The sequence below is a fragment of the Glycine soja genome, chromosome 13, assembly GCF_004193775.1.
Source record: "Glycine soja cultivar W05 chromosome 13, ASM419377v2, whole genome shotgun sequence".
Taxonomy (NCBI): domain Eukaryota; kingdom Viridiplantae; phylum Streptophyta; class Magnoliopsida; order Fabales; family Fabaceae; genus Glycine; species Glycine soja.
Window position 1 is genome coordinate 12,828,003 of NC_041014.1, and position 25,099 is coordinate 12,853,101.

A 25,099-nucleotide genomic window follows, 5' to 3' on the forward strand; every position below is an offset into this window, starting at 1 on the left:
TTCATTTAGTCCTCCTCCATTTGGGCCATGATACAACTCACAACCTTGGACTTTTCTCCTTGAAACTTGGGCTTGTATTCAAATAGTATGGACAACACTTGTTGAAGAGGTTCCTTGGCTTTCCTTGCTCTAGCCCTTGTCATAGGTCCTCCAAGTCCTTCAAGTGGATCCTTGCCCTTGCTCTTGGTCATGTCCTCATCAGATTTTGTTTTGCTGAGGGGTATTTGTTCAAAAAGGGAAAGCTTTGCATACCCTAAGGATCCATCAGGAAATTACTTGTAAAAGAGAGCCATAAGGGTGGGCTCATGGGCCACTTTGGGATAGACAAGACCCTTGTCTTACTCAAAGAAAAGTTCTATTGGCCCTATATGAAGAAATATGTCCATACGCATTACACTAGGTGTGTGGCTTGTTTACAAGCCAAGTCTAGGGTGATGCCTCATGGGATATACACACCCTTACCCATCCCATCTACACCATGGGTAGACATTAGTATGGACTTGGTCCTTGGGCTTCCTAGAACCCAAAGAGGTGTAGACTCTATCTTATGGTGGTGGATAGGTTTAGCAAAATGGCACACTTTATACCATGCCACAAGGTAGATGATGCTTCTCACATCTCAAAACTCTTCTTCAGGGAAGTTGTGAGACTCTATGGTTTGCCTAGGACCATTGTGTCAGATAGAGATGCTAAGTTCCTTAGCCACTTCTAGAAAACCTTATGGGCTAAGCTAGGAACTAAGCTTTTTTTCTCTACCACTTGTCATCCACAAACTGATGGGAAAACAGAGGTAGTGAATAGGTCTTTATCCACCCTTTTAAGGGCTCTTCTGAAAGGCAACCATAAGTCTTGGGATGAGTATCTTTCTCATGTAGAATTTGCCTACAATAGAGGGGTTCATAGAACCACCAAGCAATCCCCTTTTGAGATTGTCTATGGGTTCAATCCTCTAACACCCTTAGACCTAATTCCCTTCCCACTTGACACTTCTTTTATACATAAAGAAGGGGAATCTAGGTCAGAGTTTGTAAAAAAGTTACATGAGAGGGTTAGGAACCAAACAAAGGTGTATGCAACTAAAGGAAATAGAGGAAGAAAGGAGCAAGTTCTTAATGAGGGAGACTAGGTTTGGCTCCATCTTAGGAAGGATAGATTCCCTACTAAGAGGAAATCCAAGCTTAGTCCTAGAGGTGATGGACCTTTTCAGGCCTTGGAGAGGATCAATAACAATGCCTATAGGTTGGACCTCCCATAAGAGTATAAACTTAACACCATTTTTAACATTTCTAATTTAATTCCTTTTGCAGGTGGAGCTAATACCGAGGAGGAGTAACCAACAGATTTGAGGTCAAATCCTTCAAGGGGGAAGGGATGATGCAATCCTCCCTAGAAAGGGACCAGTCGCCAGAGCCATGAGCAAGAGGCTCCAAGAAGATTGGGCTAGAGCTGCTGAAGAATGCCCTAGGGTTCTCATGAACCTCAAGGTAGATTTCTGAGTCCATGGACCAAGGTTGGGCCCACTTTTCTTTTTAAATATTAGAATATGTTTTCCTTCTTTTGGGCCTTGTATTTTGGTCATTTTAGGTTTATAGAGTACCCTACAAATTAAGGGTACCCCACCCTACAAGTTAAGGGTACCCTAGTAGTATAGGATTTTAGTCTTGTATTTCAAGGTATTTTGAGTAGTCTTTGTAGTAGAGACTTTTTTGTATTTTCATATATTTTGGCATGGGGTGAGCTTAGCTATTGGAAGGGGGTGAGTAGCCCCCCTTTAGCTTCTCAAGGATTGCTTCCTAAGGAAGCTACATTCCTTGTTTCTCAAGGAAACTTCCCATTGTATTTTCATGTATTTTGGCATGAGGGTGAGCTTAGCTATTGGAGGGGTGTGAGTAGTCCCCTCTAGCTTTCCAAGGAAGCTACCTTTCTTGCTTCTCAAGGAAGCTTCCCATGTGCTAGGCTATAAATAAAAACATGTGTAACACTTGTCATAAATTTGATGAATGAAAAACTTGTGAGACACACTTCAAAGTTCAACTTCTCTCCCTAATCTTTTTCAATTCCCATGCCCTCCCCCCCTCTCTCATTCTCTTCTGTGGATCATGCATTGTTTTGATGATGTCGAAAAGAAATCACTTGATTGTCATCATAAAAAAGGGGGAGAATGTGAATGTATGAATACATGAATTTTGATGATGTCAAAGAAGAATCAAACAAGGCCGCTTCAAAGGATAAGCATTTGCTTCAAGATTAATTCAAGATTCACTAAAGATCAAGCCTTGCCTCAAAACAAAGGGTTTCAAAGTCATGCAAGGCTCTAGTAAACAATTACCAGGAAGTGTAATCGATTACCAAAAGGGAAGAATGAAAAAGAGCTGTTGAAAAGGATTTTGAATTTGAATTTTGAACATGTAATCGATTACCAATAACGAAACTCCTGAAATTCAAATTCAAAAGTCATCACCCTTCAAATTATAACTGTGTAATCAATTACACAAACATTATAATCGATTACTAGTGGAGAGTTTTTAGAAAATCTGCCAACAGTCACATCGTTTGATTGGATTTGTGAATGGCCATCAAAGGCCTATAAATAGGTGACTTGGGCACGAAATTTAATGAGAATTTTGCTTATTCAAAATGTCTTATCCTCTCAAAAGAAAATGAGAGAGATATTCTAAGAGAACTTCATTGCCAAATGCTCTCTTAAAAGAAACTCTTGGACAAACACTTGCAAATCCATTAAGAGTTCATCCATGGACTTCAATTGTAATATCCTTCTCTTCAAGAGAGAATTCCTCTTCTTTCTTCTTATACAAAGAGTTTGATTAAGGGACAGAGGATCTCTTAAGTTGTAAGGATTTCTGAACACAAGGGATGGGTTGTCCCTGTGTGGTTTAGACTTTGTAAACGGATTTTTACAAAGGGAGTGAAAAATCTTAAGTGGGTTGCTTGAGTACTGGACGTAGGCACGGACTTTGTCAAATCAGTATAAAAATGTGTTTGCATTCTCTCTTCCCTTATCTCATTTATTTTATTGCAATCAATTTTGTCTTGCATGTTTAAAGAATGTTATTAAATTGATTGTTGCTTCTTCTGTATTTTGAGACTATTCCTCTTAAGTTATTGAGGCCGCTGGTCCAACATCTTCCTCCATTGAAGCTTTCTCTCTAAGCTTCTTATCCAAGGCTCTCTCTTAGTGGTGAAGGTTCTCCTTCCATGGCTTATTATCTAGTGGATGGCGCTTCCTCTCACTTCTTCTCCTTTATCTTCTGCTACAACTCCATGACTGAAAATCACTATTGAAGGATCTTATTGAAGCTCAAAGATCCAGCCTCTATAGAAGCTTCTCAAGCAAGCTTCCATCAACTTCTTAACATTGAACTATTTATCCATTGGTTGAAATTTGAGTCGATACATGAAGATTTATGAGTGTGTTTGTTTCAAGTAATACAAATGTATTTCTGAAAATATAAGATAAGAATGTATCATTCTTATGTTTGGTGTTTTTGTTTAAGTTATAAAAAATGATTTAGAGACACATTTTTTCTCCAAGGTCATGTGCATGTTTGTTTTATTGTCGCAAATAGACTTTTGGAACACAATGAGGTTTATAAAAGCATTCAAATTTTTCCTTTTGTAAAAGTAAGTTTGTGAACCTTTAGATTTATCTTGGAATTTATGCACCACATTATGAACGAAAATCCAAACATAGTCTATATAATACACATGATTTGTTCTCTTTTTATTTTCAAGTAAAAGGATGAGAATAATAAAATAATTTTTCATTTTCAATTTATTTTATTTTATTTTTTATTTTTATTGAAATAAATTTTAAAATATTCCAAGAAATATTAAATTGTTAAAAAAATGTTGATAAAAATAATATCGTCAAAAATAGTATTTCCAGACAATATTATTTTCAGAGTATAATTTAATCCGTAAAACAAACTCCTATATATTAATGAAAAATTCAAGAATGACTGATCGAACATGCATGAAAAGATATTTATTGTGACTGATCCGAATTATTAATATCTAAACTGAACAATGGTTATACTACTTTTTTTTAGGAGAAAACAATGGTTATGCTAATCATCAAAACACTGCTTTTTGTGTGTGTGTGTGTATAATAATAATCCGGATCTACTCCAATTCCCGGTTTAGCATAACCCGTTCTCATTTTAGATATTAAGATCAGCCATTGTAAATATTTTTTATGCATACTGGAATATCTCATATTGTATGTCTCTATTAATTAATTGGGATTTTTTTTAACCCAAATGGATTAACCACGAAAATTAATAATTAGAATGAGTTAGTTAAAAAAGTATTTATGGGTGATTTTTAAATACTTTCTTGATCAACTCATTTTAGTTATTAGTTTTCGTTTTGAACCATTTTAGTGATAAAAGCCATTAATTGATAAGCTGAATCTGAAACAAATAATTTAAATGTCAGTTAATTTTAATAAATTTCGAAATATTACCTGAATTAAACAACCAATTTATATTTAATCGTGTATTCCTCTAAAAGTGTAAAATTTAAATGTGCTAGAAACATACGTAATTTTTATCATGAATTATTCATCATTAATATTTCTGTAATTTTTCAAGGGAGTTTTCAGTTAATTAAGACTAAAAAAGGGTGTGTTGCACACTAGGGTCTAACGCGTGGAGAGATTCAGCCTCGATTCTAGTAACTGAGAAACAGAAAAGAACCCAGAGGGTAGTAGTATTGTAGTAGTGGAACTCAATTGTAAATGGCGGCGAATTCAAGGTTGTCCACCACGTTATGTTCTTTCTACCTCTAGCTGTAAGAAAAGTTAAATAAAAAATCCATTTTGAAAAGCTAAACCAAATTCAAAAAGATTAAAATCCTTTTAACTGTTGAAAAATAATTATTGACCCACACACATATGGCAGAGCTTGGGAACCCCACGGTTGCCACTGGCCAGCACAGAATGAAACGTTTCCAATTAAGACTGTTTAATCACTAATTTTACCAAATTACTCTCGTACAATTTATTTATTTTAAGTAAGATATTCTTAAGCAGAAAATCAAAGATCAATCTTTTGATGTACTTATATTCATTTAAATGAGATTAATTTATCTCAATAAATATTTTTTCATATGCCCAGATCAAAAATTAAATTATTTATTAATAATGTCATACTTCATTCATTGATATTGCACTTTTATCTTATTGTTTGTGTTAATTTTGAAGTGCAACATCTATAAGGGGGGCAAAAATCAATTTAGAGAAAAAAGATACTTTTTTATTAGTCAAAACAATTTGACTGACTAATTGCCAATAAGCCGAGTATCTTGGGCTCACGTGACAGCCATCACAGTGTTCGAGATTTAACGCACACATTGCTCGCAACCGTTGATGTTTTTTTTTTCTCATTAGTTACTTTTGATGTTTTTAAGAGTCAAATGAAATCGCAACAAAATTACAAATACGCGGCGGCTAATACAATAATACATTACGTTAAAGTAAATATAGTATGTTTGGATTTTTACTACTTAATAGTGTTTGAATTTTCATTAACAATGCAATTTTTCATATAAAAAAATCATGTTAAATTAAGCAAACAATGAAGAAATTGCTCTCATTAGCTTCGTTATACAAGCAGTGAGTGAATTTCATTCTGGCAAATTCGTTGAAATGACGTAAAATAATTTGTCGGAAGAAAAGGAAAGAAAATATTTGATGAAATTTTTATATATGTCAGTTTTTATAGTACGAGAAAAAGAAAAATAAATAAAAACCCTGCTACCTTTCCGATTTCGGCTGATTGATCCTATAAAAATGTGATTTCGGTGTTTCAGTTTTGCAACTGAAATATTGTTTCTTACCCATTCAACACTACTAATACTTCGTCACTTTCTTCTCAAAACTCCACACCAAACACTTAAGGAAGAAAAAAACACACACACACACACAGAATCTGCATCTTCTTTTCCTTCCCTTCTCCTCTCTTGAATCCACAGTTTTTTATTTTTCTTTTTAAAGGACACAAAAAGAAGTTTCAACGAAAGTCTCCTTCAGCCACTATTACTCATACAAACATCCTGAGAATCACCCTTTTCATAATCTTTTCTTCATAGCACACGAGACATGGTGTTATGTTTTGCTTTTTCACTCTTTAAAGTCCTTTCCTCTTTATTCCCATACCATCTTTCTCTCCCAATTTCATCCTTCACTCACTCAAACAGTGACCCCTTCACATTTTAAATACTTTCTTTCCATTTTTTCACATCCTTTTGATGCCTTTTTGGCAGGTTTCTGCACACACAACCTTTCCTCAATCTTCTCAATCACACATCCTCTCTATTTGTTCAAGAAAAACACAGCAACACACAATTTGTATTGTGTTCTCATACCTAACAAACAGTCATGGAACCACAAAACCGCAGCAATAGCATCCTATGCAAATACACTGAACACGAAACCGTTACAAAAAAACACATGAAATCAAAAAACAATACTTCTCTTTCGCCTAAAGTCATTTCCATATTGATGACGGATCAATATGCTACAGACTCATCCAGCGACGAAGAAAGAGTCACGAGCCGCCGGCGCATCAAGCGTTATGTCAATAGAATCGAGCTTCAGCCGGCGATTAAATCCGTCGCTACCAGAAAGAGACACGTTGGAGACGCCACGAAACTACGGCCGCCGCAGGTGAAGGTGAAGAATTCTGGCAGCGTGAAAAAATTCCGCGGTGTGAGGCAACGCCCATGGGGTAAATGGGCGGCGGAGATACGGGATCCTGTGCAGCGCGTGAGAATCTGGCTGGGAACCTTCGAAACCGCGGAGGAGGCCGCCTTGTGTTACGACAATGCCGCAATCATGCTCCGCGGCCCGGACGCCCTAACGAATTTCGGGATACGGTCAAAGGAAACGTTGGAGAAAGAAGAAAGAAAAGAGTTGGATGAAAAGGAAGAAATCAGAACCGAAAAACCGGAAATGAAGGTGGTCGTGAAACCGGAGATTGAAACTGCTTTGGTCTCCTGCTTCTACGACTCGGCGGACGAGTTTTGTCTGAACCTCTCGTCACCCACTTCAGTTCTCCGGTTCAACGAATCAGCTGAACTGGAGAAACAGTACGAGCCGTTTCCCGGTCGAACCGAAGCCCACACCGTGCTGGAAGAGTGTCAAGGACAAACTGTGTCGTTTCATGAAAGTAGTGAGTTTATGTTACAAGACATGCCGTGGGATGATGTGTTTAATTTTCCGGTAATGTTCGACGAGCCGGTGTCGCACTTGTTTGACGAAACGACGCGGTTTTCGAGTAGTGAGGTTTTCAGTGAGGAAAAGTTTTTGCCGTCAGCAACGTTGTGCCAAGTGGACGATTATTTCCAAGACATTTTGTTAGGGTCAGATCCTCTGGTGGCTCTGTGAGTGAATGCAAATTTTTGTTCCCTAGCAAGAAAAAAAAAGTTAATATTTTAATCATTTTGTTTAAATATTAGTTTGTTTTTTATTATTTATTTGGTCGAGAAATTCTGGTAGCGAACGGAGCGGGTGTTGAACGAAAAGTTTTGTTTAGATTCTATTTTATGTTTCCTTTGCCTAATAATCAGGGTTGTTGAGACTTGAGAGTGTAATATATTGTGTCTAGTATCAATCCAAGGGTATGAAGTTCTTTTTAGCTCTTTTATTTTGGTTTGATTCTCGTTGGCTTGGTTTTGGCATTTTTGGGTCACTATTCAAGTTTTTTTACCCTTATTAACAAAACGATAATAAAGGTAGGTTTTGGTGTAAGGGGTCACACACAATGTGTGAACAATAAATCTGGTGTATGTGAGATTTTCAAGTGCCGACTCGACCCTTGTAGGCGGTGATTGCGGTCGTGACTCGTGACCGATTGATCCGTCGTGTGAAGGAATAATGGTCGTGTGAATTCGATACATTGCAAAAACAAATTGCATAACTTTTTTCTAAAAGCATGTTTTTAGATTGTTTAGTACCGGCAAAGGTTGGTTATCATTTCTAATGGGATTAATTTGTACCAAACAGTATGATAAAAAAATAAAAATACTTCGTACTGCTGCATAACTTACCCTGGAGTAAGTGGAGATTGGAAAATACAAAATAAATAATCATTCTTAATAATTATTTCAATATTTCTATATTTTATCAACATCTCTTTTTGCATCGTTTGCCTTCTCTATTTTTTTCTATATAATTTTGTGCGACAAAATGGTATAAATACATTTTTTTTCGAAATAAAACTCTCGTGCGTATGGAGAAATGCAGTGAAAGATGGCAAACTCAAAAAAAAAAAAAGTAATAAAGAGAATAGTAACAGGTGCGATTGTTATATATATATATATATATATATATATAAACAAGTGCGATTGTCGCGGCTTTTCTTCGGCCCTGAAGAAAATTAAAATAGCGTAGGAATGTTCAAATAAATTTAAAAATAACAAATGATTTAAATAAATTTAAAAATACTTAGGAATCTATCTCAATTAGTTGACCCGACTGAATGAGATTATAAACTCTTTTATTCAATTTTTATGGATAAAAAAATGAAAGTAAAGAGGTGGAAATTTTTAATGAAGGAAAAAAATTACGCAAAAGAAACATTTTTTTATTCATAAATGAATTATTTAAATTAATGCATATTATTTCTATATTTATTAACTTGATATTTTGATGTAATAAAATCAATTTTAATTTGCCTATATTTATCATGGTATGAAAATCCATTCTACCTAATGGTTTAATTTGATAATTTAAAAAATAGTATTTACGAAAAATAAAAATATAAATAAAATAAAATTACTAATTTAGAAAAATCATATGCCTTAATAAAAGAAAGAATTCTTAAATATTCTTATTAAAAAATAGAACTTAAATTTATGACTGGATTTATTTTATTTACCAATACCATAATTTTGACAATCGTTTATATTATTTTTTGTTAAAAGACAACTTTAAATTGTTAAGATTTATACATTCATCAAGCCATATATGCAATTGAAATGTATAAAACTAATTTTTTTTCCCTTTAAATGCACTTTGTCTTAAAATTATTTTAATAAGAGGCAGTTGATTTTTTTTTTATCATTCAAAAAATTAAAAAAAATAAAAAAAACAAACACTAACTCCTAGCAAAAGAAATTTGCATGGCATCAACTAGTAGGACACTAGAGATAACTGTAGGGCACGAATCCCAAATGAGAAGAGAAACATCTGAAGAGGCTCCATGCTTAGCACATTGATTTCCTTTTCTCAAGGTGTGCTTAAGGTCGACTTGCCAAGGTCTTGCTAAGAAACCATGAATAAGATTGATGAGATGACATCCATGGGGATGCCGCCAGGTTGAAGTAGGTTCAGTAAGGAGGCTGATAGATGCTAGAGAATCTGTCTCGCAAATCACTTTCCTGAAATCGTTGTTCCAAGCCAGGATCAAACTATTATAGATACCTTGAAGTTCAGTCTTCATCACAGTTGTGAAATCGCATGAATCCGAATAGCCAAAAATCCAATTCCCTAGCGAGTCACGAGCAATTTTGCAAAATCCAATCCGGGTTGATCTTAACGCAACCATCTGGGGGAGGAGACCACGAGACCAAACGATGAGCTTGCTGCACTAGGTTGTCAATTGAAGATTTGATAATGTTAGCGGTTGATCTAATTTGGGATAGAATGTACCAAAGAGACCAAACAGTATCTTCAAAAGTGTTGAAAAATATTCAAATCTCACCTTGACTGTCTCACTCCTTTGACACTATACCATATTAGATTTCTTCTTAAAATTAATTGACATTAAATGAAGTTGTCTAACAACAAATATATATAAACTATACTCTAAGAAGTATAGGCAGTCAACGTGGGACTTGTATTTCGAAAACAGTCACGAAGGAGATAAGTGATGTTCTCCTCTTCCAAGCCACACCTGCAATAAGAGGAAGCAAATGAAAAATGCCACTTGATGCGGAGTAAGTTAGTTGGTAGGCTCTCATGTTGGATGAGCCATATAAAAAACTTTATTTTCTCAGGTAGTTTCTGTTTCCAAACCCATGTCCAACTCCCTGTGAAAGTTAAATGATTGATCGGCTCAGGCAGTAACCACTCATAGGCAGACTTAGTAGTGTAGGTACCAGAATTAGACGGTCCCCAAACAAGAGTATCCTCTGTGTCATCATACATCATCAAGAATAGTACATAACATCTTCTGCTTCACAGACAAAGGGATGTCTGAATAAATATCATTCCAACTCCAATTAATGACCATTAACAAGAACATCTTTTACATGCAGTTGAGTATCATAAATGTGCACATAAGGTATCTCCTCATAAATTGGTCCCTCATCCAACCAATGTGCATAAAATATGGAGAACTCTCTACACTTTATGTCTATCTCCTCACATATATACTTGGGCAGGAATGTCGTTTGCATGGTATTAGATGACAAAACCTCCAACACAGATTTAGAGAATGTTAGAAGCCCTGCAAATGAAAGATTCTTCTTCTTCCAGTTACTCAAACGTTGGTTCATCTTATTTAGAATATGTTGATGGGATAAGCCCGACACCCTCTAATGGTTTAAGGAAACTCACAAGTATTTTCCTAGATCATCCATCTAAAACCCAAAGGTATCGCTAATCTCTGCTTTAACACTTGCATCAGCATTTATAAAAAAAAATAAAAGATACGTGTTTTTTCCTGACTCACCATTTGCCTTGAGCTAGTACAAGGTGAGGCTAGCTTCTGAGAACAAAACCAAATCATTTGTGGCTAGCTAGATGAGATAGAGCAAGTCCCTCTCTAGAAAGATGAATGGGTTTCCATAATCTATGCTCAACCGCCATATCAATAATATGGGATAATTGTCCCTTACATAAAACAAAAAGATAAGGAGATAGAGGATCTCCTTGCCTTATACCTCCGGAAGGTTTGAATTCCTCAAGACAATCCCTATTCCATATCATCCTCATAGTCGTGGTTGAGATATACACCTGCACCAAACTCACAAAACTTTCTGGAAACCCAATATCTTGAAGAATCTCTCTCACAAACTCCCAACTCAACCTATCGTAGGCCTTTTCCAAGTCTATTTTTATAGCCATCCACCCCTTATTTTCCTTTTTGTGCCTCATAGAATGAATAACTTCTTTTGTGACGATTATATTATCACTGCTATGTCTATGCGAAACAAAACTACATTGAGTTCGGATCACCAGTGTCTCCATCACAACCTTCAAACGTTGAGCCAAGACCTCAGGAATCACCTTGTAAGACACATTACAGAAGCTGATAGGTCTACTTTGCTTTAAACTAACCACTTGATCAACCTTGGGGGATAATGTTAACCAGTGTTGAATTAATATCTACAAAAGAAATTTCTTCTCATGGAAATATTACCAAAGACTGTTCTATTTCAGTCTAGAACAGCTCCCTGAAAATGTTGCACTCTTTGATTCCAGACAGATTTTGCGTTCCATTCTTGGCCAACAAATTCTGGAAACTGCGAATGGGTGAGTCACGCCGACTCGAATCAAAAGGGTCTCCTTGCATTTCTACCATACATTCCAGGCTGAAATCTAATCAGAATCGGACAATGGAAGAAGGCTAGTGCACGATCTAGTCGCTCAAATGTATTCCCACGTCTCCAAGAAAAGGGTGCACCTTGGTACCCAATATCCAGGAGGTTACAATCAAGAACACAGTTCTGGAAAGCATGGTCTCCTCTCATAGAGGTTGTAGAGGACCCACCATTCCTCTCAAAATCTCTAAGAACTGCATTAAAATCCCCCAATGAGCACCAGGGGATATCCATATTTGCTGCAAGCCTCCAAAGGTCCCGCCACAAATCAACTCGGAATTGAGAATGTGGGCTTGCATAAACGCACGTCAGAAACCAATCTTTCCCGTCCTTTGTAACAGAAGATGAACATATTGGTTTGACGATTCCAGAACCCTCACCTTCCACAAAGATGAGTTCCATAAACACCAGATGCCCCCAGCAAAGCCTTGAGCTTCAACCATAAAACACCCATCCAAAGACATTCGATTTACCATACTTCTAACCCTAGCGCCACTGATATGGGTTTCCATTAAGCATAGAAAACCCACGTCATATTCACGAATAATGTCGTTTACCAGACCAGCAAAACCCTTCATACCCGTCACCCCCTACAGTTCCAGGATAAACAATTCATTGAGAAATGCTTGGGTTGTTGGGAACTGACTCCCTCATGACACCATACTGATTTCCAGTATCCAACTCTGGATTTGCTTGAATCACCACCATCTGGTCTTGGCTATCATAATGAAGATGCATAAATTAAGAATGTGAGATACCAAGGTCCACAATAATTTCCTTTAAACATTTCAGCTCGAAGACGGTGGAAAGATATTTTAAATAGAGAGTGTAGTTATTTTAACTAGTTCACATTAAAATGAATAAAAGTATAGCATATATTAATTGAATTTTTAAGGGAAATGAGTGTAGTTATTTAAAATAAAGGGTAAAAAAATAGTGATTACAATAATAATTTAGATTTTTTTTTATTGTAATCACTCGCATTATTGTTAATATATACTTGATTTATTTTAATAAAAAAATGACATTGTTATTTAAATTATTATATGTATAAGATTTCTTTTTTAAAATAAATATTAATATATACTTGATTTATTAAAACATTTAATAATTTAAATAAGATTGTCCTTTTTATTTTTATATTTTTTATTAAATTTAATTTATCTAATATTGATTTTCTTGAACTTTGAATGACTAATATCCTACAAAAATTTTACACAGATAAAAATAATCTACTGGGACGTGATATCGATAACCAATACACTTTATTGTAAGACTACGGCACCTTGGGTAAAATTTTCTATAAATTAAGCTTATGCTAATGTATAGAAGCTGTGTTGTGTAGTTTCTCTATAAAAAAATAAATTATCTTAAGTTGTGCATAAATTAATTTTAGCTTATCAAATAAGTTTATTTTATTTTTGCTTTTTTATTTTTTCTCCTAAAATTCTTATAAAGAAGTATCTCAAAAGGACAATAGTCTCCTCTTTCACAAACTAAGTAGTGAATATAAGTATAATTTTTTTTTTAAAAAGAAAAAGTGACGATTAATAGTTGTGTTTGTGGTGGTGGGTGGTCACGTGCTCTTCGCAGATTCGGGTTGTGTGTGAGTTTTGGGGTTTTCTTACCTATTCAAACATTTTTCCTATACACACCTATTCTTAAATGTGCTAAAGCCCAAAATCAAACCCAATTACTATAAAAGAGCACTAAAACACACAATACAGAGTTTCATGCTACTTTTATTAATTAGTTTTTTTTATTCATAGAAATTCAACAAAGTAATAAAAGATTTATAATATACTCACATCATGTTTAAAAAATTAAGTTAGATTTACTTGATATTTTATTTTATTTTTATTAGTTAATTCATTAAATAACATAAATTTAAATTTTGTCTTTTCTTCTATTTTAATTAAACACTTATCATACATTATGAAAAATTAAGTTGTTACAATTTGGGCTGTGTGGAGGAGATTGATGGTGTTGAGGGTGTGGTGACCATGACTTTTGAGTGAATAAGTTAGAGAAAGGAACCGAAGAGAGTGATGAGTCAATTCCATTAATTAGTCAATGTAACAAAATTGATGGAAAAGATATAATTAACATAATTTTGAAGAAGAAAAAAAAAAGATTTGATAGAACTTTTTAATAATTAAAAAACTCAATTAAATTTTTAATTATAATCAAACCTATGTTGAAGCTATCAACGGATACTAATAAAAAAACAATTATTTTACAGGCCTTACAAACTCAATTACAATTACTAACTAGACGTCAAGAAACATCTCTGGGGTGGTTGCCCACCAAACTAGAGGAGAATTTGAACTCATTTACGAAAATAGTGGGAGTTCTTATATTCAAATCTTTGACTACTTATACTAAGTACCAACGGCAACCCGCGTCGAGGCATATGTGGCTCTTGGAAGTCTCTAATACGGCTGCATTACCTCTGACTTCTAACTTGGAACGAAAGGAAAATCAAAACGAGAAACATGTTAGCATATCGTAGAACTGAAACCTAGAATTTAAAACTGACTTGCCATTTGCAATCTTTGAGAATGACTTTTTTTTTTCTAACTATAATATTTGTACAAAATAGTTTCCACCAAAAGCGATTATTATGTCTAAACTTCAAATGGTTTTTGTGTGTGTGATTTTGAAGATCCCATGCCTTAATGCTTAAAAGTCCTAGGCCACAATGCAACTGTGTGGATCATCATAGACAAAAAATCAATGTTGTCGAAAGTCCTCTCGCTCTCTCTTCGAGTAATTGACATCGAGCCAAGTGAAATAGACCATGACAGACACCGAGCCAGTAACACCGAAATCGACAAATGATGGGTGGGCTAAGTTCAACTTGAAATAAATTAAATTCAAATAATTTATGATTTTCTCTTTTACATAAAGAATTAACCGTAAAATTTATCACTAAACTTATATTATTTAACAAAATTTACCAATTGATTTTTTTTCCTAATTTAATTAGCTAATTTCTATAATTCCGTAAATTTTATCACTCAAGTTTTCCAAAATTTTGTCATTGAACTTTTAACCTTTTATAATTTTATCATCTAAATTTTAATTTTTAATTTTTATTATTTTTTAGATTTTTGTACATCAATTTTAGTTATAATCGAAATAGAAAAATAAATTTTTCATCGCTCATAATTACAATCAATATCACAACTCAAAATCATTAATATTTTGTTAATGATGATAAAATATGTAAAAATTTAAAATTTTAATGGTAAAATTTGTAAAAAAAAATTGAGTGGTAAAATTTTTTTTAAAAAAAATTGAGTAGTAAAATTTATAATTAACCCTTTTATAAATAATTCTTATGCAGTAGAAAGAAAAGATCTTATGGTGTGTTATACTAATAGTCTAATAATATGCTTCGCACCCATTTTTGAATTAATTCATTGAAAAAGAAGGACCCGTCTTGAGTTGAATTTTGAGATTCAAAGTGCACATATAACAAAGTTTAATCAATGAGGGTACATATTATCGGTGTAAATACTTTAACACTATAAACTAATTAAAAATATTGTTGATATAATTTTTAAAATAATTATTATAAAAATTAATATTGTGATAGAATGACATTATAAAATTATTTTACTCTTTTTAAAATAAATAAATAATTCCTTACCTCTGAATGATGAAGCAATACTTTAACTAACCTAATTTACTTTTTGTATAACAAACTAACCTAAATTATACTAAGCTAACATTAATGGGAGTCGTAGCTTATATTTTATTAGATAAATGTTATACTAGCATAATACGGTATAGTTCAATAATTATATTTTTTAAACAAGTGATCAAATGAATATTTATTTTCAGGTATATGTGTATAAAAGAATATTTATTAAGAGATATCAATTCTTTAAATAAATATGAGTATCTCAAAGTTTTTAACTTTTAACTAAGAGATATCTGAAAATTAGTTAGATAAATGTGGTTAGGAGATACCAATGTGAGAAAAAGATTATAAATTTTTTTATACACTTATTTAATCATAATTTATCATATTTATTAAATTTTAAAATAATCATCTTAAAAATAATTCAAATGCTAATTCGTAATTAAATGATAATATAAAATTAATGTATAGTTTTAATACATAGATATTAAATTTTATTATTATTATTAACATAAATTTCTCCCTTCTAGACAATTATATCTAATTAATTAACCACAACACCTCACCTCACGTCTGTTTCTAAATATTTTCTCTTTCTTTCTGGTGAGTATTCTTTCTTCTTTTAGAATGAAACTGAAGTAGTGAGCTGTGGGTACAAGTCAATTAATCACCGTGAGCAGAAGCCCTTGAGTGTGGTCAGCTTATCATGCTCGTAAACGTTCAGTACGATTCAGCACCAGGTGTTGTACAACTTGCATTAATTTCATTTGAATCCTTACTGCCATTCATTATAATTTTTATTTTATTTTCTGAAAGCAATGTATTTTCATAAGTCATACGTGAGTGTAAAGCGTATAAGCTGCTAGTCGTTAAAAACTACTAAGTTAATATATTAAATTAGAAGTCTTTGATCAAATCTATTATTAAAACACATGGTAAATATATATAAAATTATATTACTTCTATTTTGATTTATAAGAAACAAGTTATAATATAAATAAATTATAGTGTATTTATTTCTTATAAAAATGAATGAAGGTATATATATCTATATATATAGATTATAAGTATTTTTTATTGAAAATAATTTTTGTTCAATTTGGATAGAATTTTTATGGATAACAAAATTTTCTTTTCAAGTATTTAATGTAATTATATGTATACTCAGAACTTAAACTTAAACGTCTAATTAAATTGAAATAATTTCACACATTGATTTGCATGTTTTGTGATTATACAAAATGAATGATTATATTTTTTTTATTATGCTAATTTTGTTAGAAATGGCAGTTAAAACAATTTAAACGTATAATCTCTCTTTCTTTTCTTTTCCTTTCATCATCTTTATTTAATCAATGAATCAACTTTATATCTTCAAGCAATATTGTACTTGATGAGCCTGAGCTCCCCTTCCAATTAAACGAGTATTCACATGATCAGGTTCAGCTCTTGATAAGCTTGGAATATGGTCGTTACCTATATATTGCCTGTGATGGATGGTAATGTTACATTTTATATTTAAAGTGACAAAGTTGCCATTGTGGCAACAAGGTAAAATTAATGTGCTAGATTATGTGTATTTTCTATTATTATTAGATTGTGTGTATTTTAGTTTAAGCCTTTAAGGAGTACAGTATATAATAATCCCTGTGTTTCCTTCGAAAACATGAAGTAATGAAACTACAAGATCTATTCTAAAAAGAAGGGCCATTTGTCACAACTTAATTTGAAGCTTTAGTATGATGTCGGTCTTAATATTTGTGATTGGTGTTTGCGATCAAACAACTTACGTACCTCGCATTTCCATGTAAGCAAAATTTAAAGAAAGAGGGACAAAGTCTGCAAGTAGATCAGATTCAAATTAATTAGTAGTAGTTAATAATACTAACATTGAATGATATTAAATTTTATTCTTTCACTGATAAACGTGTCCACAAGCTTCTTTTCGAAGCAAGAGATGTTGGTTTTGTTGTGTATGTTAACAGAACAAAAGAAAAAATAAATACTATAAATTTCAAGTCTTTGCTTGTAGAGTAGTAGTATATCTTAATTACAAATAATCAAATACAAAAACAAAAGATAGCTTCCGTTTTTTATCTCTAGTAAATCAAACAGCAAGCACGTAAACACAAACGTTGAGAACATCATTCTGGTTGAAGGATCCATCCCCCCCCCCTCCCAAAGTTAACTTGTGGAGTGTTTTTTTTTTTTTTAAAATGCACACAAGATAAGTATTTTCTTTTCATCTCAATTTTTTTTTCATCTACCATATTCATTTCTTCAAGGCTACGTCAATTTATGCAACAATTAAGTTTGGTTGCATCATTACACAATTTCATATAGGCCGTTAATCTGGCTGGAGACTTAGCAGTACGATGGAGAATAAAGAAAAGGTTCAATAGGATATTGGAAAAACAAACAAAAAAATGAAGTTTAGATTAAGTTTCATGTATCAACGCTACATCAATTTCTTCAATGAAGATATAAATGGATTTCTCTCTCTATATATAGATATTCCATAAGTTTTAGTTTATGGAGTAGGACAACATATTCTCAATGAAGATTATTTAATTAATATTGAAAAAGTATTCACATTTTATCATTTGTTTTTAAAATTAAATATGCAAGCATAAGCAATTTGTTTGATTTAATTAAAAATATTCATATTTCATCGTTATTTGGCGTGTCATATTCAACATGTTTATGGTGTGGCATTTAGCCAACAAAGTTGGCCTTGTAAGTGTCAAGGACAAAGTGAATGAAATCAAAGATAATAACTCATTAAATTACATGAGTTGGTATTAGTAACAATTAAAGATAGGAAAAAGGCCAACACTTGGTCAAAGTGTAGACATCCATACCACTTTTTCATGTCACCAACATCATTTAGATCACTTAATGAATTATCAATCTTGAATCTATATGCATCCTTTAACACTTACCGGAAGACCAATTCCTAATGTTTTAATGACATGCAATGAACATGTAGAACATGATAGACTAAAATATTGCTTTTGAACTTTTAAAGAGCTATAATTGGTTTTTTAGGTTTTGTATGTGAGCTACGGTTTTCCTCGCATTATAATGTTGTTTTCAAGTATCCTGATAGCTCATCCTAGACTTATGAAGCTTGATCTAGTTTATTGAATGAACTCATCATTGACAAGATAAAAATAAGCAAGTCATAAACAATATGCAACAAAAAAATTTATTGAAGAAAAACTTGGTCATTTTTTCTCAATAAATTTCTTCTACTGCATGTCATTTAGTGTCCTACTTACTTTCACCTCATATATGATAAGTTAATTGTCTTTTCTAATTACAATCTCCACAGGTAAGACCCAAAAAAATCCTAACACCACATTTTTCAACATCACACAAAATCAATAAAATAAGCAAAACATTTAGGCATTATACTAAAATATGCACTTTTAAGCACCAAATCACATGAAAAACACACCTAAACCACATTATACTTTACCAACATAAAATTTACAAAGCAATCACAGAGCTAAGCTTGAAAGCAATATAACATTCCTAAATTGAAACAAGCCCAAACTGCCTCAAAGCATTAAACCATCAAGATTTTTAATTAAAAAATTAATATCTCAAAAAGTGCAGCAAGCCATAAATTAACAACACCAATTAAGTATTAAAATAGAAAGAACATAGACATAACTAAAATCAAAATATATTGATTGAATCACACCAAACATCAACAATAGCGATTTCAATCACACAAAATAAATGATATCAAGGCTCAAGGAGTAACACAAAAAAATTGCTTATTGTAAGAACCGAGCATGATGAGCAACACATAACACTAACTCTGGTTCATGATCACATAGTCACTGATAGAGAGAGATAGTCACAAATTTAGTATCGGTTCAAACAAGAACCAATGTAAAAAACATTGGTTTATAAACAATCAATGTTATAAAGTTGAATTTAACGTCGCACCTTTAACATCGGTTTTATAAAAATCGATGTTAAAAAAAGGTGGTGGCATAATTGTAAATATAGCATGACTTCGTTAACAAACAAGAACCACTATAAAAAAACATTGGTTTATAAACAATCAATGTTATAAAGTAGAATTTAACGTCGCACCTTTAACATCGGTTTTATAAAAATCGATGTTAAAAAAAGGTGGTGGCATAATTGTAAATATAACTTGACTTCGTTAACATTGATTTTTAAAAAACCGATTTTGTGTGTAAAAATCGATGTTGTGTATATATGTTAACATTGGTTTTGATATAAACCAATGTTGCTTGATCAATGGTTAACATCAAATTTTATAATAAAAAAAAATTGATGTTGTATTTTATTCCCAAATTAAAACCTAGCCTTCAATCTCACTCACTTCCCAATCTCAATCTCACTCACTTCCTACTCTCAATCTCAGTCTCCACATTGCCAAACATGCTCGTGATGGGGATCTTGATGGTGTACGGTGAATACTCCAACAAGCTCATGGTACAGGTGGTGGTGCTGCAGTGCATCATCTAGTACGCTCCTCCTCTTTCTCTTCGAGTATCACGGTGCAAGGCTTCTTATAATAGGGTAGTTTCTTGAAATCATTGCTTCCATAGTCTCTTTCAATGTATATTCAGACATTTTTTTGCTCAACAGAAGGGATTTTTTGGAAATAAACATTGAAGTCGACAATGATGGGAAGCTTCACGTGACTCTACGCTTCCAAAAGGTCCTTTATGATGACTCTACAACCCTCTAACCTCATCGACACGAAGATTTACAGCCTCAACTTGGATTTCTACAACCGCTCAAAACCCCACACCACGTGGCTCCAACTACAACCGCGTGGATTTCTATTCCATGATTTTTCCACTTTTGGAGGAAGAGTCGTTGTCGTTGCATTCGATGATCTTCTTAGTGGATTAGGTAAATTAGAGAAGGTGGAGAAATTCCTAAACTTCACATCCTCTTTGTCAAAATCCCCAAACCTTGTTCACATTCTCTCAATTACTTCTTCTCAAGTCAATGACAACGTCTTCTTCTCGAGTAAAGGTAGTCGCATGGTGGAACCTCTCTTCCAAGAGATCTTATGCTCTTTGTTGATCGCAGCCCCAAAACCTGTGAAAGCAAATGTGAAGATAATATGTGTTTTAGTTACTAAATCCTAAACCCTCGTTCTTTCCCATATCACTCCCTTTTTGCAAAGGAGAGTTTAGCTCAGAGAAGCAGTTTCCATGGAAACCAAAATAGCAAAGAAAAGACAAGCAATTTCTGATCCTCATCTCTGAATCACAACACACTCGACTTTAGTAAGAATCATATAATGTTTTCAATTTTTGTGTCTTTTAATCCCATTTTGAAATGATTAGTTTTCCTGGTACTTGATAACTTGCATTTTAAAAAAAAATGCTCTTTACTTAGGTGTAGGTATAATTTTTGTGTTGTTGAATAAAATATTGATGAACTCCCAATAGCCAGTACAAACTTTTTCTGTTCATATATGAAATTTCCTTTTAATATATGAGGAAATCAATTCCTAAAAGTTAGAATATGTATTCTTGTAGAATTCTTGCTTAAGACGACAAATCTAATTCATAGTTATTTGATGTTGCACCTGTCTTGCTTCTTTTATATTATCCCTTCTCAGTTTGCATATCAATTAGCCTTGCTACTAGATAAACTATTTTACTTGAAAGTATATTTAATGTTAAAGCATGTAAATATTTACTGTTAGGGTAGATGAATTGAGTCCTATCATTATTCTGAGAAGTATTTTTTTTATATTTCTTCTTATACCGGAATCAGATGTGGATCAAGGTGAGGTTGTAGATGGAATCCTTCATGATGTTGATTTAAATGAGCCAACTATGGGAGAGAAACTTGTTGCTCTCAGTTTTTTAGATGAAAACAAATTCAGGAGTGATAAAGAGCAAGATTCTCCTGCCCCAACCAAGCCTCCAAGTGCGGACTCTCTTGTTAAAATTAGGTATTTTGGGTGCATGATTTGTTATCAATGGAAAGGAATGCGAAGACACAAAAACTAGAGTAATCACATTTGATATGCAAATTATGCGGATTTGGGATAAATTGTTAGAGAAAAGGTTCATTTGGAGGTGATTTTTGGTCTTTTAGGTTCTTTAGTGCATAATTGGTTAGCAATCAGTTTTAGAGGCTTAATTGTTGATGCTAATTGAGCCTAGAAGTGGTGTGAATGTATCTAAACATACAAAACCAGAAACAACCAAGTTAGGGAATGAAATTATGCAGTTTGACCTTTATGCAATACAAAATGCTAGTTTGGAAGTCATTTTCAGCATATTGAGCACCATCAGGTTGGGTTGGCTATAAAGTATGTTCTTGGTGACCAATTAGAAATGAGAAAAGAACTTAAATATGAGAGAAAAGTGTTCACAAATGCCAAACCAGAAACATTAAGTTACAATGCAAATTATGAAGTAGAAGGGGATGTCTATGTCAAAGACTTAAGCATAGAATGCCTAAGTGAGACAAATATATATTCTAAGACATTAAAACCTATACGAATCATGGTTTAATTAAAACTAAGAGAATAAATTTTAAATTTGATTTTGATAATTTTCCATTTGTATTCCTATGGATAAAAAAAGAAAAATTTCATGAGTATGTGAAAATACACAAGTTACTTCTGCAATCAAAACAACAAACATGGAAGAAGGAGTAGATTTGTTTTTCGTGACATTGTATGTGAAACATGCACAAAATATGGGATACATCCAGGTAAGTATGTTACCCAATGTTATTTGCTTATGTTTTATAGCTAGTTGTTCACACTACATTGTCAAACTTTTTCGATATGGGATACATTTAAACACTTTTTTCATGGCTTATGCAAGTGGCCTCAAAATTGCAGCCTGCTTTGTCTGACAAAAAGAAAATTGTGTTGCTTACAATGATACTATATCTAAACTAGAGGGGTTTCGCTTCCAAGAATTGGTGCTCCTTTATCCCTCATTAGTGTTGCAATTTGTAGGATCTCTCCACCACAGAATAAGAACAATATTTTTCAAATATTTTCTTAAACCCCATAGACTCATTATTTATTTTCTTTGTTTGATGAATGACATATTTTTAACCACCTTATATAAGTTTGTCAAATTTTTTTGTACTATTTTATGCAGTTTCTATACATATGGCCCTAACTAGGAAATTACTTCAACAAATTTGGGTGTTGCAACTTATGGAGGACTTGGTTCAATTCAACATTTGATTACTATTCTAAGACGATTTTAACTTGAAAATCGTCTTAGAATGTATTTTTTTTTATAAAAATAATATAAATAATAGAGGATTTTAAGACGGTTTATACATGGAAATCGTCTTAGAATGTTTGTTTTTTTTTAAAAGGAGGATTCTAAGACTGTTTTAAAAAAATAAAGAGATCATTTTACTAATATAAAACATATTTCTTTTACATATAAAATGATTGTAATGAAATCCATAAACATTCAAAATTCTATGCCAGTAACTCAAAATAATTTGTTGATATTCATTAACAAATTAAAAATTTAAATCATAAACATTATTTTTATATGTATGTGTGTGTATATATATAAATTTGTGAAACAATATTATATCATAGATTATGCATATATTTAATATTGAAGAAAGTTAGAAAGTCTTGGACAGTTGCAAAACTTTTGAATCAATAAGCATAGAATAGTTTTACAAACTAAAAGCCAGAAGTATACAAGAAAATTAAACTTACAAATTTTAGAACAGAGAGAGTCTTAATAGCTAGCAAAACTGCATCATTAGTGGTCTTTATGGCCTCATCCAGTGTCAAAGTCACAATGAATTCCAATTACATAAAAAGGAAGTAACAAATTTAGTAATCATAGCTATAGAGAAAAGGAACTAGAAAGCAAAGGTTTGATCAATCCAACACTTGTGCAAGTTAATTTAGAATACCATAATATGAAGAAAATTAACTATTTTTGCTTAACCATAAAATTCATGCAACCTTCACTAAAAAAGTCCGCATGTTTGAATTAAATTATTTTAAAAAAAACAAAAATTTATTTGAGTCTTCCTAATTTTTTTAAGAAAAAGGAAATTAGTTTCTAATATTAAAATATAAAATATAACCAAACATGCACTAGTTGATCATAAATATAAAATAGAAAAGAATAGGAATATTTTCTCCCCTGAACTTTTTATATACCAAAAAATAACAAAAGATTTCCGTTCGTAAGAGAAAAAGTACCCAAAACTAACAATTTGAAAAAATTATACTACTAAGTGCATTTAAGGAGTTATAAGTTTGGCAAGATTAAGTTCTATAAAAGAAAAACAAAGCAAAAACACATACAACATCCTTAATGAGTAGTTACTACATGAGTTACCCAACTAGTTACAATCAAAACAGGGGACGAAAAGTCCAAATTTTAATTGGTGGAATGCATGCAAATATTTTTTATCTGAGGATGTGAAGACTTACACACTTCTTGACCAACATAGGTAAAACACGATTCTCATAGCACTTGGGGGTGCATTTCCTTGGAACACGCACCATATATGGAGCCACAAAGATCCCTCCCATTTTCGGAAGCTCTTTTACAATTCTCACGTCATTATGGAGAAATGTTATAAACCACTCTTATCAAATAGTTCAGAAAAGTGGTTGCAAAAATTGCACACAAATTAAGAGACAATGACCAATAAAAATATCATATATGATTTGCAAGGGCAAGACAATAGACCTTGTGTCCTTCCTGAAAGATGTATGATCCAACTCTAGAACAACAAGAGTAGCATTCAAAAGATATGCAGCCACCACAACATCAATTATTTGCAGCCACAACTCCCATATCAATTATTTCTGCATTATTCAGATAATTTACCTTATATTCTCCTCTCTTAAGACCAATAGTTGAAAAAAAAATCAGTGTTGCATATATTATTAGTGTTGCATTCATTGCATATGCTGATGCACAAACAATTATAGAAATACTAGAGGTGAAGGAAACCACACTTGATTAACCCAAACGCAGTCTAAATGCATGAGTAAGGATTTTAGCTTTAATACTACATCTTGGACAGAAAACATCATATCCCACTCTTAACTAGCTTTGCACTAAGAGGAACTACTTTATGCAGAATCTTCCAAGCAAGATGAATATGGCAGGAAATGGATTTGGGGTTCTAACATTTTTTTCAGCATATTCAATGACATTTGGCCAAAGGTTTCTAGTTTCTATTATCAACTTCACTCTGCATGATAAGAAAAAGATTGCATTGTTTTATTATTCAAAAGAATAATTAAGGACCCAAAATATCAATCCATAGAGGTATTAACAAGTCAAAAATAAATAAACGTGGATCGTACGGTTAAACCTGGATGCTCTAGGACATCTGAACTTTTTATGGAAAATTCCCAAAATTTTATATATTCCAGTATAATAGTACGTACACGGGACAAATGCTGGATCATCCAATGTTCTTGTCCTCCATTGGGAGCAATGCTCTACTGGTATTCAGTTGGCATAAACTACATGCTGAGAACTTCAAGTTTCTGAGTCTTGAATGTCAGAGGGAACTATCTTGGGATATAACAATTAGGGAACACTCATTTTCTTTTATTACTTAATCCAAATCATAGATGCAAGTGACTACAACTGAATCCTAAGATACATTTTGTATGCAATCAAAACTTGCTACTTCACATGCCAAATGTAAACCATAAAACATGGTAATAGTGCAATGGTTCCAGCTGATCACAAATGCAAAGAACAAGTGCAAGAGGAAACCTAATCACATTATAATCTTCAACAAATTCAAAAATTATAATTCAAACTAAATCAAGTATTAGCAGATGATCTTACATGATAGTCAAGCAATTTGAATTGCCAAACGATAGACACAAAA

The 25,099-nt window shown here is 32.7% G+C and overlaps 2 protein-coding genes across 2 annotated transcripts; one reads left to right on the top strand and one right to left on the bottom strand.

Moving 5' to 3' along the window:
- Positions 1–5,853: 5,853 nt before the first annotated feature.
- On the top strand, positions 5,854–7,659 carry LOC114381808 (ethylene-responsive transcription factor CRF3). Its single transcript, XM_028341025.1, has one exon. It carries the CDS (start codon positions 6,401–6,403, stop codon positions 7,406–7,408), a length of 1,008 nt encoding a protein of 335 aa, XP_028196826.1. The 5' UTR covers positions 5,854–6,400; the 3' UTR covers positions 7,409–7,659.
- A 1,460-nt stretch (positions 7,660–9,119) lies between these two features.
- Positions 9,120–9,569, bottom strand: LOC114381595. Its single transcript, XM_028340861.1, has one exon. It carries the CDS (start codon positions 9,567–9,569, stop codon positions 9,120–9,122), a length of 450 nt encoding a protein of 149 aa, XP_028196662.1.
- Between the last annotated feature and the right edge of the window lie 15,530 nt (positions 9,570–25,099).